This window comes from Moschus berezovskii, chromosome 1 (assembly GCF_049115385.1).
Source record: "Moschus berezovskii isolate FMDL1 chromosome 1, NW_MosBer_1.0, whole genome shotgun sequence".
Classification (NCBI taxonomy): domain Eukaryota; kingdom Metazoa; phylum Chordata; class Mammalia; order Artiodactyla; family Moschidae; genus Moschus; species Moschus berezovskii.
In genome coordinates, this window is record NC_142460.1 from 65,039,661 (window position 1) to 65,053,140 (window position 13,480).

Sequence of the window (13,480 nt, forward strand, 5' to 3'; positions counted from 1 at the left end):
ACAACCAGGCTTCCTGTTGTTCTTCCCTCTAATGAATGTATTTTCCATGTGCTAGTACTCCTTTCCTGAACCTTATCATTTTAACTGTTGGATGATTTCTTCATTAAGATGCTAAATGGTATTTGTTCAATCTAATAGATTTGTAAATATTTTTACTGCAAAGTTATGGGGTGTGTTTTAGGGGCAGATTTTTCAATGAATAAGAATCTTTAATGAGGATAGAAGTTAAATAAAAATAAAGCACAAAGCACACATTAAAAAGTATAGATGATTAATTTACTCATCCTTTATAGATAAGAACTTTAGCTTTAATAACATTTTAGTTTTGTTGTTGCCCTCATCGTGGATGTCTAGTCATTGTTCTGATTTTAGGGTAGTATTTTAGCTTCCAACCAAGACTTTCTCAAGTAAACCATCTAAAGATATGAACAAAATTCTACGTTTTTTAGCAAGGCTGACACCTCACCCAGTATGATTCTTAAGTATACTATTATATGAAATCTACTGCCTTAGAGTATTTATAATTAAGCTTAAAATATTGGAAAATTCTTTTAAAAACCAATTTTAATTAATTTCAAAATAATGACATAATCTATTACTCTTTTGTTCTGAGACTGAAGAAAATAGATGTCATAAAATCAAATCACAAAAGGTCAGGCACCATTGCTTCAGATGAGCTATCTGTAGACTACTAGGAATATCTAACACCGCATTTGGAAAAAGTCAAAGGTGGCGTAATTTCCTTTTTCCATTACAACTTTATACTTTCTAGAGACTTGAGAAGCTGAAAAACAGCCCATTCCCTGAATTTTTATAATTCTTTAATAAAATGATGTGTGCATTTTTTTTTTTTTAATTCATACTGGATTGGAGACACCAGTTCCCCTGTCTGTTCCTTTTCCGAAAGAAATGCCCTGTAGGGAATTGAAGGAACTCATTTCTACGTGAGTGAGTCCTGAAGTTTCCTACTTACTGAGCTCAATAGCTATTAAAGGCGACTCTTCTAAGCACAGCAACTCCTCAGGAGGAGAGTTCCTCCTGACCCCTCTGTCTCAGGAACCAGGTGCTGTAACAAAGCCTCTTCAAGGTTTAACTGAAGTTTGATTTCACTGTGACTCAGCAGTTAATTTTCCCTTCTCGTTCTTTGTTAGAATCGCAGAGTCAAAAGTTAGAAGAAATCTTTAAGGAGTCACTTGAGTTCCATAGTGAGTTTATATTATATCATCATTAGAATTCAATAACATAGGTAAGAATATGTGGTCATGATTAACTTAGGGGGAAATATTTAAAATATGTTAAAAGAAGAATGTTGTAGCCAAAGGAACAGGTTTTCATTTTTAGTTAAGAAATTAGGCCATTCTGAGTCACAGTGTACGAAAACATCATAGGAGGGTTTTAGAGAAAAGGCCATCACTATACTGTCAGGGCCAAAACAGAGAGGAGGTATCTGTTATTTGAAGGAGGGACATGCCATCGGTTATCAGAACAGTCTCAGGAAGGGGCATATATTACTTATATGGATATAAGTAATAAAATATTGTTTCTATTTAGTTTTCCTAGTGTCTGACTTCGTTGTGGTTTGCAAGTTGTTTGTGTCTGTAGGGCAGGAACATGTCTTTTCAATTAATACTGTGCACTGTACATTGTTAATGTCATATATATGGGAACTTAATTAGAGTTTTGAAACAAGAATCACTTAGAGCTAATTCAGCGTCCTCCTGAGAGCTGCATTGTAGTTCAGATCAGTGCTAAATGCCTGTAAGCAACTGAATGACCCAGGAACTGAAAAAGCAAATTTCCAGGCCCAGCCCCAAGGAATTCTGACTTACTGTGCCAAGGGGACTCCATTCCATTAATCTGTATCTATTGTAATGCTCTGCAGGTGAATCTGATCATATCCAGACTTGGGAGATTACAATTTTAAAGATCATCAGAGGCTCTACAACAGGATATAGAGGGCAACATCTTTGAAGTTACTCACATACTGTGAATTTGTATGCACTGGGTCACAACATAAGTCTCATTTAATTCAGTAATAGTTTACTCCCTAACACTTTGATGTATTTATAGACAGACTTCTGCTATAAAGAATTTGGATGATAAACATGCTTTTTTATACATCTTGGGTACAAAGTTAATAATACTACTTAATTACTCGACCATGATCATCATTGGTTGATCAAGGCCCCTGTGTTTTATTGCAGTTTGTATCATTGTCTTTCATTGTGTTGTTGTGTTGTGTTGTGTTAATGTATTTTGATGTATTATTCCTGCTCTTCCCCACCCACATTCCAATTTCCTTTCTCAATAGGCATCCACTCTAATGAGTTATTGTACATTTTTAAATATGCATATGTCATATTGTTGCATGTGGAAGCTTTTTACAATTTATTTAAATGAAGTTGTGCTGAACCTCTCATTCTCTTTCCTCCCTTAACGCTTTTTCAGGATGCCTGTATAGCTTTATGTACATGTAGTTCATTGCTTCTAAAATGCTACATAGTATTCCAATGATTTCATCTACCGCTTATTGCTCATGCATTTTCTCCCATATGGATGTTTAGGTTGATTCTAGTTCTCCAGCATTACAAATAATACTTGTATGAATGTTTTGAGTGTGTCTTTATAGACTACACGAGAATTTCTTTCCATAATGTTTCTTTCTTTCCATTACATTCCAGGAATGTAATCCTGGGTTCATAGGGATATACACCTTAATTTTATTACTATCCAGCATAGCAGTACCACTTTATACTTTCACCTGTAGTTCCCAAGAATTTCCATCATCCTACCTTCTCAGCAATACTTGGTAGATTATACATCTTTTTAACAATTGCCATTCTAATGTATTTGCAAAGTGGTATCTCATCTTAATTTGCACATCTATGGTGACTGGTGAGTTGGGGCATCTCCACAAAGATCTATTAGCTGTTTCAGCTTTACCTTTGTATATTGCCTATTGCCATGGATTTGGAAATAAAAGTATTTCATTAGTCCACTGAATGTACAACAAGCTTCTATTTCACTACTCTAAAAAATGATGGACAGCTAAAGTCTTATTATTGGTGCTGCTGTTGTATTAGATGCTTGACAACACTTTAAAATAGAGTCCTCAACTCATTAGTGTTGTACAGTCTGTTCAAGAATACATCATTCACATTTAATATTTCGAGTGTGTGTTTGCAAAATCCTCTACAAAGTATGCTTCTCATATTTCTAGACTCCTGCTTCCTCAAGGCCAATGATTTAACTCACAGTCTTTCATCATATCTAAAAGAAGGTAAGTAAACTCATTTTTTAAAAAACTTTTCATCAAATTGCTATTTCCATTAAAACATGAGGTCTGTCTCTTTAAAATAAAAACTTTTAAAACCTCAAATTTAAAATAAAGTTTCCATCCTAAGTGGATTTTAAATTAATGTTTTTTAGGTCCATCTTGATATTAATTTTTATTTACTTTAATTTCTTCTTGTTTTTCTCTGGTTTGGGGGATTTGAGTTTTGGTCTTGTTTTTGTTGTACAGTACATTAGATGTATTGTTCTTGGAATCCAGAGAATTCTATTAGTGTTCTCGTCCCAAGTACCACATCAATTTTATGTTTACTTTGCACAAGTTACTGAGGACTCCTCTAGGACTCTATTTTGTTATCTGCAAGACAAGGAAGTGGGACTATGATCTTGACCCCAACTCTGAGATTCTGAAATTCTGTTCCCATGTTCAGAATTCAGACCAGGGCTATTGCTCAGTCTGACTTTGTCTTTTTCATTGTATGTAGGCAGTAAAAATTAGATTATTCATGCTGCTGCTGCTGCTGCTGCTAAGTCACTTCAGTCGTGTCCGACTCTGTGTGACCCCATAGATGGAAGCCCACCAGGCTCCCCCGTCATGCTAGATAGTCATTTATTGTGACCAATAATGAACTAGTTTAGATATAGTAATTTAACATTCTTTTTTCAAATTCTAACCAATTCCTATGACACTCAACTTGAGTTCATAAACCTTTCTTAGCTTCAAATACAGCAAATGTAAATGCAGGTAATAACAGAATCAGTCTCACTGGATTATTAAGTTTTCTTTGTCTTTTTTTGTACAAACTTTTTTTTCTTAGTCCTAAAACTGGTCACATTTAGTTACATACCGTATTTTATGGTTTGTGGTGCAAATTAATGATGTTCCATTTTAATATCTAGAATAACCAGAGAATAGTATCTAAACAATGCTCATTATATTAAATAATAGTGAAGTAATTGGAGAATATTCAACTTAGGAGGCCTTATTGTGCTATATGTAGGGTAATGTTTTTCTTATGGTCTTTTTTCAGTCTGCCCCAAATGGGTGAAACTTCGGAAAAACCACAGTGAGAAGAAATCAGTCCTGATGCTGATTATCTGTGGCTCTGCCGTCAGAGCTCTGGAGCTCATTAGGTTGGAAGCTTCACCTGTTCTGTTCCGTGAATGTTTTCTGAGTAACCGATATATGCCAAGCTGATATGTTCTATTTGCTGGCAATGTTGCAATGAACGAAATAAACAGAGTCCCCTCTCTCATGGAACTTACTCTCCAGTGAGGGAGACAGATGATAAACAAATAAAATACACATTATAATGTCAAGTAGTGACAAGTTATGTAAGAAAAAAAACAAATCATGGCAAAGGAATAGAAGAGAATGGGGGCTGCTTTTAAAAGGATAATTACAGAAAACCTCTCTTAGGATACTTGACATTTGGACAGAGAGTTGAACACAGAGAATGAGAACGCCAAGCCGATGTCCGGAAGAAGAGTGTTCCGGGCAGAGGGCACAGTAGATACAAAAGGCCCTGAGATGGAGTGCAGCTGGAGGATTTTGAGCAGAGGAGTCACGTGATCTGAATTATCATTCTAAAGGTTCCCTTCGGCTCCTGTGTGGAGAACACACTTTGTAGAGGGCAAGGGTAAAAGCTGGGAGATTATACAGGCAATAACCAATTTGGAGAAATAAATGAAAGAAAAGATGTAATTTAAAACCAAATAACAAGAAAAAATAGAACACCAATGCATAAACCTCTCAAAATTTAGATAAAGAAAATATTACACAAGGGATGCAGAACATCTTAAACAGAAAGGTGAACCATGTTGTTAAATTGGAAAATTTGATGTAAATATATCTGTTTACCTAGAATAATCCACAAATTTCATAGATTTCCAATGAAACTTCTATAAAGTTGTTTTTTAAACTAGATAAAATAGTTCTAAATTCATATAATACAGAAGAAATAATAGCTGTGGAAATTCTAAAAGAGAATGCCAATGAAGGCCTATAGTATCCATCAGTTTGTTTTATTAAGAACCATATTGCAAAGTCTCAGTAATCAAAACAGTATAGAACTGGCATGTGTATGACCGGTCAAAACAGGAGAGCAGAATTATAAGTTCATAAGTAGACCCATATGTATACGTACAGAATATGGCAAAAGTGACAAATTAGTAGGGAAAGATAGATTTTAATAATTGGTATTGGAACAACCAGGTGGTCATCTGAAAAAATTAACTTGGATCCATATCTCACTTCTTATACCAAGAAAAATGCCAAATAGACCAAAAATTTACATATAAAAATTACATTTCATAGATAATTTGTAGGTAATTTACTAAGTGCTTTCACATACCTTTTCATTTACTGTAGCTTTTGTAGAATAAACAAAAAGACTTCCACTGAATCTGTAGTAACATTCACTATTCAAAGAAGAGCCGTCAGAGTGAAATGGGATTTACTGGGACTCAACCCTCTCCCGGAGGCAAGCTCTTGCTTAGCTTTGACCAGAGACAAAACAAAGGAGACTCCAAGTCCTGAAGAAAAAGGAACTTGATCAAATAGACTAAGGTGCAAAGTAGATTCTTGGTAGTTATTTAGCCTCTATTTTTCTAAATGAAGTAATCTGACCATGAGTAGTTTTTAACGATTGTTAATAGTCCTTCAAATCCTTCTTTCCTGCTCGGCAGTCACATTAAATTGTAAAATTCCCTCTCAGTAAAACAGAAGTGTTCCTTTTTTCTGCTCTAAACATAATTGATCTTCAAGACTCCAACTGCTTTTGGACAGCTATACTTGCTGGCTCTGAAATCATAAGAGTTCACATTGACTTTTCAGTGTTTAAAAAACCTCCACTGCAGAACTTATTTCAGATTCAAACACTAGTGGCAAAGGGGTTGGCCTGAAGGTGGCTTTTTAAAAACAAGTTGTCACATTGATTTGAGTACATAAATGCCTTTCTGAGGGGCACAGAAGCACTGTGTTGTTGTACTTCATTTGCCAATTCTCAGTGTTTTTCTGTGTCTTCAGTAATATTATGATCCATTTCAAGGTTAGGTGATTTGCAGGTGATTTCTGAGCAGGCACAATGAACCCTATTCATAAAGGCGAATATTGAATAATTCTAAATTTTGTAAGATTACCTGTTCTCTTGAGAACCATAAGCTATATTAAATATGTCCCCTAAATTGTCTTCTTAGTTAACCTCACCACAGAGAAAGCTCACATGTAAGTACAGACTCAAGTGCAACAGAATTTGTGTAGAATGAGTCACCACTTTGTAAATTCATATATTCCCACTGGTCAGTAATATTTCTCAAGTATAATAGTAATATATAAAGGAGAGTAATATTCCGAGCAGTATTCCCATGTTCTCATCCCAAACATCAACTAGAAGATTATTCTTTTATACCCAGTTTTACACATTTATACCCAAAGCATTTCCACATATAAAATTTTACGGATAAGCTCACTCTGCAAAGTCAATAAAAGTAGGGGGCTCCTCTGAATGCAGGACACGAGCCCACTCACCCTGAGCCCTCTGGGCAGCCACACACAGACCTTTGTACATGGCCTTGGGCTCCGGGGAGCACCGGCTGACATCACTGCTGAGATTCTCACAGCCAAATTTTGGGTGAGAACTATACTGCAGAGTTTGAAGATAAATTCTCTGCCAGGGATCTAAAATACAGAACTTTTGTATTAAAGGTGTTAAAAAAAAAAATCCAACCAAGTAAATTAAAGGTCAAATCGACTTTTTTCAACAATTCGTGGGTCAGGCAGCATCCCATCTAACTACTAGAAGGGCACTCCGAAAGGTTGTGCACAGTGGAAGGTTTTTTTGGAAAAAGGGTGGAGCAAGGGGAGAGTAGAATGACTGGGAGAGCACACAAGAGCAGAACGACTTATTTTTAGGCCGAAACATCTTTTGGGGTGGGGGAGGAAGCAGCAAGGTTTTAGCTTCCTTTGGGGGTTGGAGAGGCCCACAGAACAGGTTACCTTACTGGGGCTTGACCAGAAATTTCAGACTGGTTGATTAAGATTACATTTCTGAGAGAAGTTGAAACTGTAGTTAGATCAAGTATTAAATCTAGGTTCAATATCATGAGCTTTTAGCTTGAGTGATGCCATATTGAGACTGTGGTTTTCATTTTAATACAAGTAAAAGGAAAGTCTACATGTTTCAATAATCAAGGAAACCTAAGTAAAGTTAGCCTTGTTTCTGAAAGTTAAAAGCCAACCCAGATGCATGCCTGAATAAAGGCCACCCCACTTTTGTTCCAGAGATGGGCTGAAAATCAGGATTTCTGTGTAAGTGTGTGTATACACATATGTATGTACATATATACACACATGAATGTGCATATTCTTTTAAATAAATCAAAGTATAATACATAAGTAGTTGGCATGGCCCTGAATGAGTGAGTTTTCTTATGAGTAAATCTATTTCGTTTCATTAGGTCAGTGACCGCATTCAGAGGAGACAGCAAAGTTATGAAATTATTTGCAAAACACATAAAGGTAAGCGAGGGCCTGTGGTTCCTGGTGAGGAGTGGAAGTGATGCCTCAGGGCCACTTTCAGACCTCAGTTTTTTCACTTCAACCACTTTACCTTAGCAAGTGTGTTCTTTGGTGCCTTCCTTACATATTTAACACCCAATCTGATTTTCTTTGCATTCGCTGCCTTTGTCCCCATAACAGTCACCATTCCTCTGTGCTCTGATATTCCTGTATAGAAGCTGAGGCTTAAGCAGTTTTCTAGGGAGATGTTCTCTTCTGTCTTGATGTTAACCTTCTTTGCCCTGGAAAGTGAAAGTGAAGTCGCTCAGTCATGCCCGACTCATAGCAACCCCATGGAATGCAGCCTACCAGGCTCCTCCGTCCATGGGATTTTTCAGGCAAGAGTACTGGAGTGGAGTGGGTTGCCATTTCCTTCTCAAGGGGATCTTCCCTACCCAGGGATCGAACCCGGGTCTTCCGCATTGTAGACAGACACTTTACCGTCTGAGCCACCAGGGAAGTCTCTTTGCCCTGGAAGTTGACCCTAAACAGGAGTAGCTCCTTTTGCTGTTTCACTTCTGCTGTTTAGCTTTTAGATTAAATGCTCTAAAATTGGGCTGTGATTGAACTTTCTAATGACTCTTCTTTTCTCTCTTCTTTTCCATTTTGAAATAGGTCCAGGAGCAGGTAAAGTTGCTGGAGAAGCGTGTAGTACACCTGGGTGTAGGAACTCCAGGGAGGATTAAAGAACTCATTAAACAAGGTATGAAGAGAGGTAGTAATACTCCTACTCAGAGCTGAGTGTTTGCCTTACCCTGTGTGAGTCTGTGAAATCACATGTGTGATGCAGTGGAACCAGACCTCTGTGTTTTTAGTTAATTCAGGGTTAACACAGCCTTTAGTCTCAAAAAACCAGCCAGCAGGTGTAGTGCAGTAGGGAACGATAAGGACTGTTGCAAACTACAGTATGTGTGCCCATCTAAATACATTCACATTCCTATTGCCTTAAGCAGGTTAGTGGAGTCACAGCCAGTTTGCAGCCTCTGGACTTTGTAAGCTAATGTGTTGAGTGTTTCCCTATCACTTAATTGAGTCTTGGCTCCCCAAGGTTCCCATTCCAGTTGAGGGCTGGTATAGAAAATATGTTGAAAGAAAATGCAGTTTCTATGGATGAAATTCAGGTATTCTAGAACAGTTCTTGCGAGTTCATTTCCTTTTAATGCTTTACCCAGAAAATATTCCAGATAGCATCCACTGGTGGGTTTTTACAGTTTGATGACTTTCTCAAAGCCAGTAGCCTAAAAACCTTCTGGCCTCCTGATGATCTTAGTACATTTTTCTACCTGCCAGACAGATTAAAGTATTTCTTTTAAATGCTCATTTCCAAATGACTTGTTCAAAACTTTATTTTATAACTGTCTGGAGCTGTTCCTTGATTTCTGTGTGTCTAAAAGTAATATGTTCATCAACATAGTATCTCAGTATAGAGATGGTCTTTTGCCTGGAAGCAAAAAAGAGCTAAAAGTACTATTGTTTCTCTCCAGATGAAAACCATGCATAAGTGAACCCACTATATGCAGAAGCCTGTGCAATTACAAGTAGCAAACTTGGTAGACCCAGACAAGGAGAGGGAAACAAATATTTTTTGAGTTCCTCCTTGTACTGAGTGCTATGCTAAGCACCCTTGCATATCTCATTTAGCACACACAGCATCCTTGCAGGCTAGCATTCTTATTTAAGAGAGAAAACTGCAGCTTTGAAGGGTTACATTAACCCTTGCAAGACCCTCCCATTAGGCCTTCCTGATTCCAGAGGCTTTCCCCTTCAAAGAGCTCCTAATCTAGTTGAAGAGATAAATGTACATAGAATGAGAATGACAGCAGTAAGTGCCGAGGGCCAAACCAGCACTTGAGTCTATATGAGTTGAAATGAAGGAGAGGTTGTTTCGGTGGCTGACTCTGCAAGGAAGGCTTTATAGAGAAGAGAGTCTTTAACTGATATTTGAAGTATGGATAGGATTAAAATAGGATCTTTGAAGTATGGAAATCTGAGAAAAGCATTCAGGAATGAGAGAACAGCTGAATCAGAAGTAGGCAGGTAGATACACAGTCTATATCCAGAGGAGGCAATATGTAAGCAATACCATGTCAAGGAGAAGAGCCTCTGCTATAGACTGAGGCCTCTAGATGCACATCCCACATCTGGCAGCTACCATGTCTGTGACGTGGCAAGTTGCTTAACATTTCTGAACCTGTTTCTTTATCTGAATGACAGAGGTGGTAAATGCACCCACCTTATTGAAAAATTGTGACTTAAATTGAAGAAAGTAGGGAAAACCACTAGGCCAAGTAGGAAAAACTGTGGACAGAGGTTCGTGACCTTATATAGGAAGTGGTGATCAAAACCACCCCCAAGAAAAAGAAATGCAAAAAGGCAAAATGGCTTTCTGAGGAGGCCTTAAAATAGCTGAGAAAAGAAGAGATGCAAAAGGCAAAGGAGAAAAGGAAAGATATACCCATCTTAATGCAGAGTTCCAAAGAATAGCAAAGAGAGATAAGCAAGCCTTCCTAAGTGAACAATGCAAAGAAATAAAGGAAAACAATAGAATAGGAAAGACTGGAGATCTCTTCATGAAAATTAGAGATACCAAGGGAACATTTCATGCAAAGATGGGCTCGATAAAGGACAGAAATGGTATGGACCTAACAGAAGCAGAAGATATTAAGAAGAGGTGGCAAGAATACACAGAAGAAATATGCAAAAAAGATCTTCATGACCCAGATAATCACGATGGTGTGATCACTCACCTAGAGCCAGACATCCTGGAGTGTAAAGTCAAGTGGGCTTTAGGAAGCATCACTATGAACAAAGCTAGTGGAGGTGATGGAATTCCAGCTGAGCTAGTTCAAACCCTAAAAGAAGTGAAGGTTGCTCAGTTGTGTCTGACTCTTTGCATCTCCATGGACTGTATAGTCCATGAAATTCTCCAGGTTACAATACTGAAGTGGGTAGCCATGTCCTTTTCCAGGGGTCTTCCCAACCCAGGGATTGAACCCAGAGTTCCTCCACTGCAGGCAGATATTTACCAGCTGAGCCACCAGGAAAGGCCATCCTAAAAGATGATGCTGTTGAGCTGAAGTCAATATGCTGGCAACTATGGAAAGCTCAGCAGTGGCTACAGGACTGGAAAAGGTCAGGTTTCATTCCAATCCCAAAGAAAGGCAGTGCCAAAGAATGTTCAAACTACTGCACAATTGCACTCATTTCACATGCTAGTGAAGTAATGCTCAAAATTCTCCAAGCCACGCTTCAACAGTACTTCAACCAAGAACTTCCAGATGTTCAAGCTGGATTTAGAAAAGGCAAAAAAAACAGAGATAAAATTGCCAACATCTGTTGGATCATAGAAAAAGCAAGAGAATTCCAGAAGAACATCTACTTCTGCTTTATTGACTATGCTAAAACCTGTGACTGTGTGGATCACAACAAACTGTGGAAATTTTTTAAAGAGATGGGAATACCAGACCACCTGAGGTGCCTCCTGAGAAATCTGTATGCAAGTCAAGAAGCAACAGTTAGAACCAGACTTGGGAAAAACAGACTGGTTCCAAACTGGGAGAGGAGTATGTCAAGGCTGTATATTGTCACCCTGTTTTAACTTATATGCAGAGTACATCATGCAAAATGCCAGGCTGGATGAAGCACAAGCTGGAATCAAGATTGCCAGGAGAAATGTCAATAACCTCAGATATGCAAATGACACCACCCTTATGGCAGAAAGCGAAGAGGAACTAAAAAGCCTCTTGATGAAAGCGAAAGAGGAAAGTGAAAAAGTTGGCTTGAAGCTCAACATTCAAAAAACTAAGATCATGGCATCCAATCCCATCACTTCATGATAAATAGATGGGGAAACAGTGGAAACAGTGTCAGACTTTATTTTTGGGGGCTCCAAAATCACTGCAGATGGTGACTGCAGCCATGAAACTAAAAGACACTTGCTCCTTGGAAGAAAGTATATGACCTACCTAGACAGCATACTAAAAAGCAGAGACATTACTTTGCCAACAAAGATTTGTCTAGTCATAGCTATGATTTTTCTAGTAGTCATGTATGGATGTGAGAGTTGGACCATAAAGAAGGCTGAGTACTGAAGAATTGATGTTTTTGAACTGTGGTGTTGGAGAAGACTCTTGAGAGTCCTTGGACTGCAGGGATATCCAATCAGTCCATCCCAAAGGAAATCAATCCTGAATATTCATTAGAAGGATTGATGCTGAGACTGATGCTCCAGTACTTTGGCCACCTGTTACAAAGAGCCAATTCATTAGAAAAGACCCAACTCCTTAGTAAAGACCTTGATGCTGGAAAGGATTAAAGGCAGGAAGATGGGGACAACAGAGGACAAGACAGTTGGATGGCATCACTGACTCAATGGACATGAGTTTGAGCAAGCTCCAGGAGATGGTGAAGGACAGAAAAGCCTGGCATGCTGCAGTTCATGGGGTTGCAAAGAGTGGGACACTACCAAGCAACTGAACAGCAAGGGGTATGTTATGCCAATAAAAAACTAAACACAGTGAGTGTCACTCCTTAGGAACTCAACAAATACTAGTTACTACTTTTGTTAACAGGAGCTGACTGTGGCTCAGATCATGAACTCCTTATTGCCAAATTCAGACTTAAATTGAAGAAAGTAGGGAAAACCACTAGACCATTCAGATATGACCTAAATCAAATCCCTTATGATTATACAGTGGAAGTGAGAAATAGATTTAAGGGACTAGATCTGATAGATAGAGTGCCTGATGAACTATGGACGGAGGTTCGTGACATTGTACAGGAGACAGGGACCAAGACCATCCCCATGGAAAAGAAATGCAAAAAGCAAAATGGCTGTCTGGGGAGGCCTTACAAATAGCTGTGAAAAGAAGAGAAGCGAAAAGCAAAGGAAAAAAAGAAAGATATAAGCATCTGAATGCAGAGTTCCAAAGAATAGCAAGGAGAGATAAGAAAGCCTTCCTCAACGATCAATGCAAAGAAGTAGAGGAAAACAACAAAATAGGAAAGACAAGAGATCTCTTCAAGAAAACTAGAGATAGCAAGGGAACATTTCATGCAAAGATGGGCTCAATAAAGGACAGAAATGATAAGACCTAACAGAAGCAGAAGATATTAAGAAGAGGTGGCAAGAATACACAGAAGAACTGTACAAAAAAGATCTTCACGACCAAGATAATCACGATGGCGTGATCACTCACCTAGAGCCAGACATCTTGGAATGTGAAGTCAAGTGGGCCTTAGAGAGCATCACTACGAACAAAGCTAGTGGAGGTGATGGAATTCCAGTTGAGCTATTTCAAATCCTGAAAGATGATGCTGTGAAAGTGTTGCTCTCAATATGCAAGCAAATTTGGAAAACTCAGCAGTGGCCACAGGACTGGAAAAGGTCAGTCTTCATTCCAATCCCAAAGAAAGGCAATGCCAAAGAATGCTCAAACTACCGCACAATTGCACTCATCTCACATGCTAGTAAAATCATGCTCAAAATTCTCCAAGCCAGGCTTCAGCAATACATGACCCGTGAACTTCCAGATGTTCAAGCTGGTTTTAGAAAAGGCAGAGGAACCAGAGATCAAATTGCCAACATCTGCTGGATGATGGAAAAAGCAAGATATTTCCAGAAAAACATCT

The 13,480-nt window shown here is 38.3% G+C and overlaps 1 protein-coding gene across 2 annotated transcripts in view; it reads left to right on the forward strand.

Annotated features, from left to right (window-relative positions):
- Positions 1 to 13,480, forward strand: part of CMSS1 (cms1 ribosomal small subunit homolog) — a 398,128-nt gene that overhangs the window by 377,821 nt on the left and 6,827 nt on the right. For both annotated transcript variants that reach the window (XM_055411003.2, XM_055411077.2), the window contains exons 5-8: positions 3,221 to 3,280; positions 4,323 to 4,425; positions 7,750 to 7,810; positions 8,465 to 8,552. In XM_055411003.2, the coding sequence (XP_055266978.1) occupies positions 3,221 to 3,280; positions 4,323 to 4,425; positions 7,750 to 7,810; positions 8,465 to 8,552 (312 nt within the window). The remainder of the gene's footprint in view (positions 1 to 3,220; positions 3,281 to 4,322; positions 4,426 to 7,749; positions 7,811 to 8,464; positions 8,553 to 13,480) is intronic.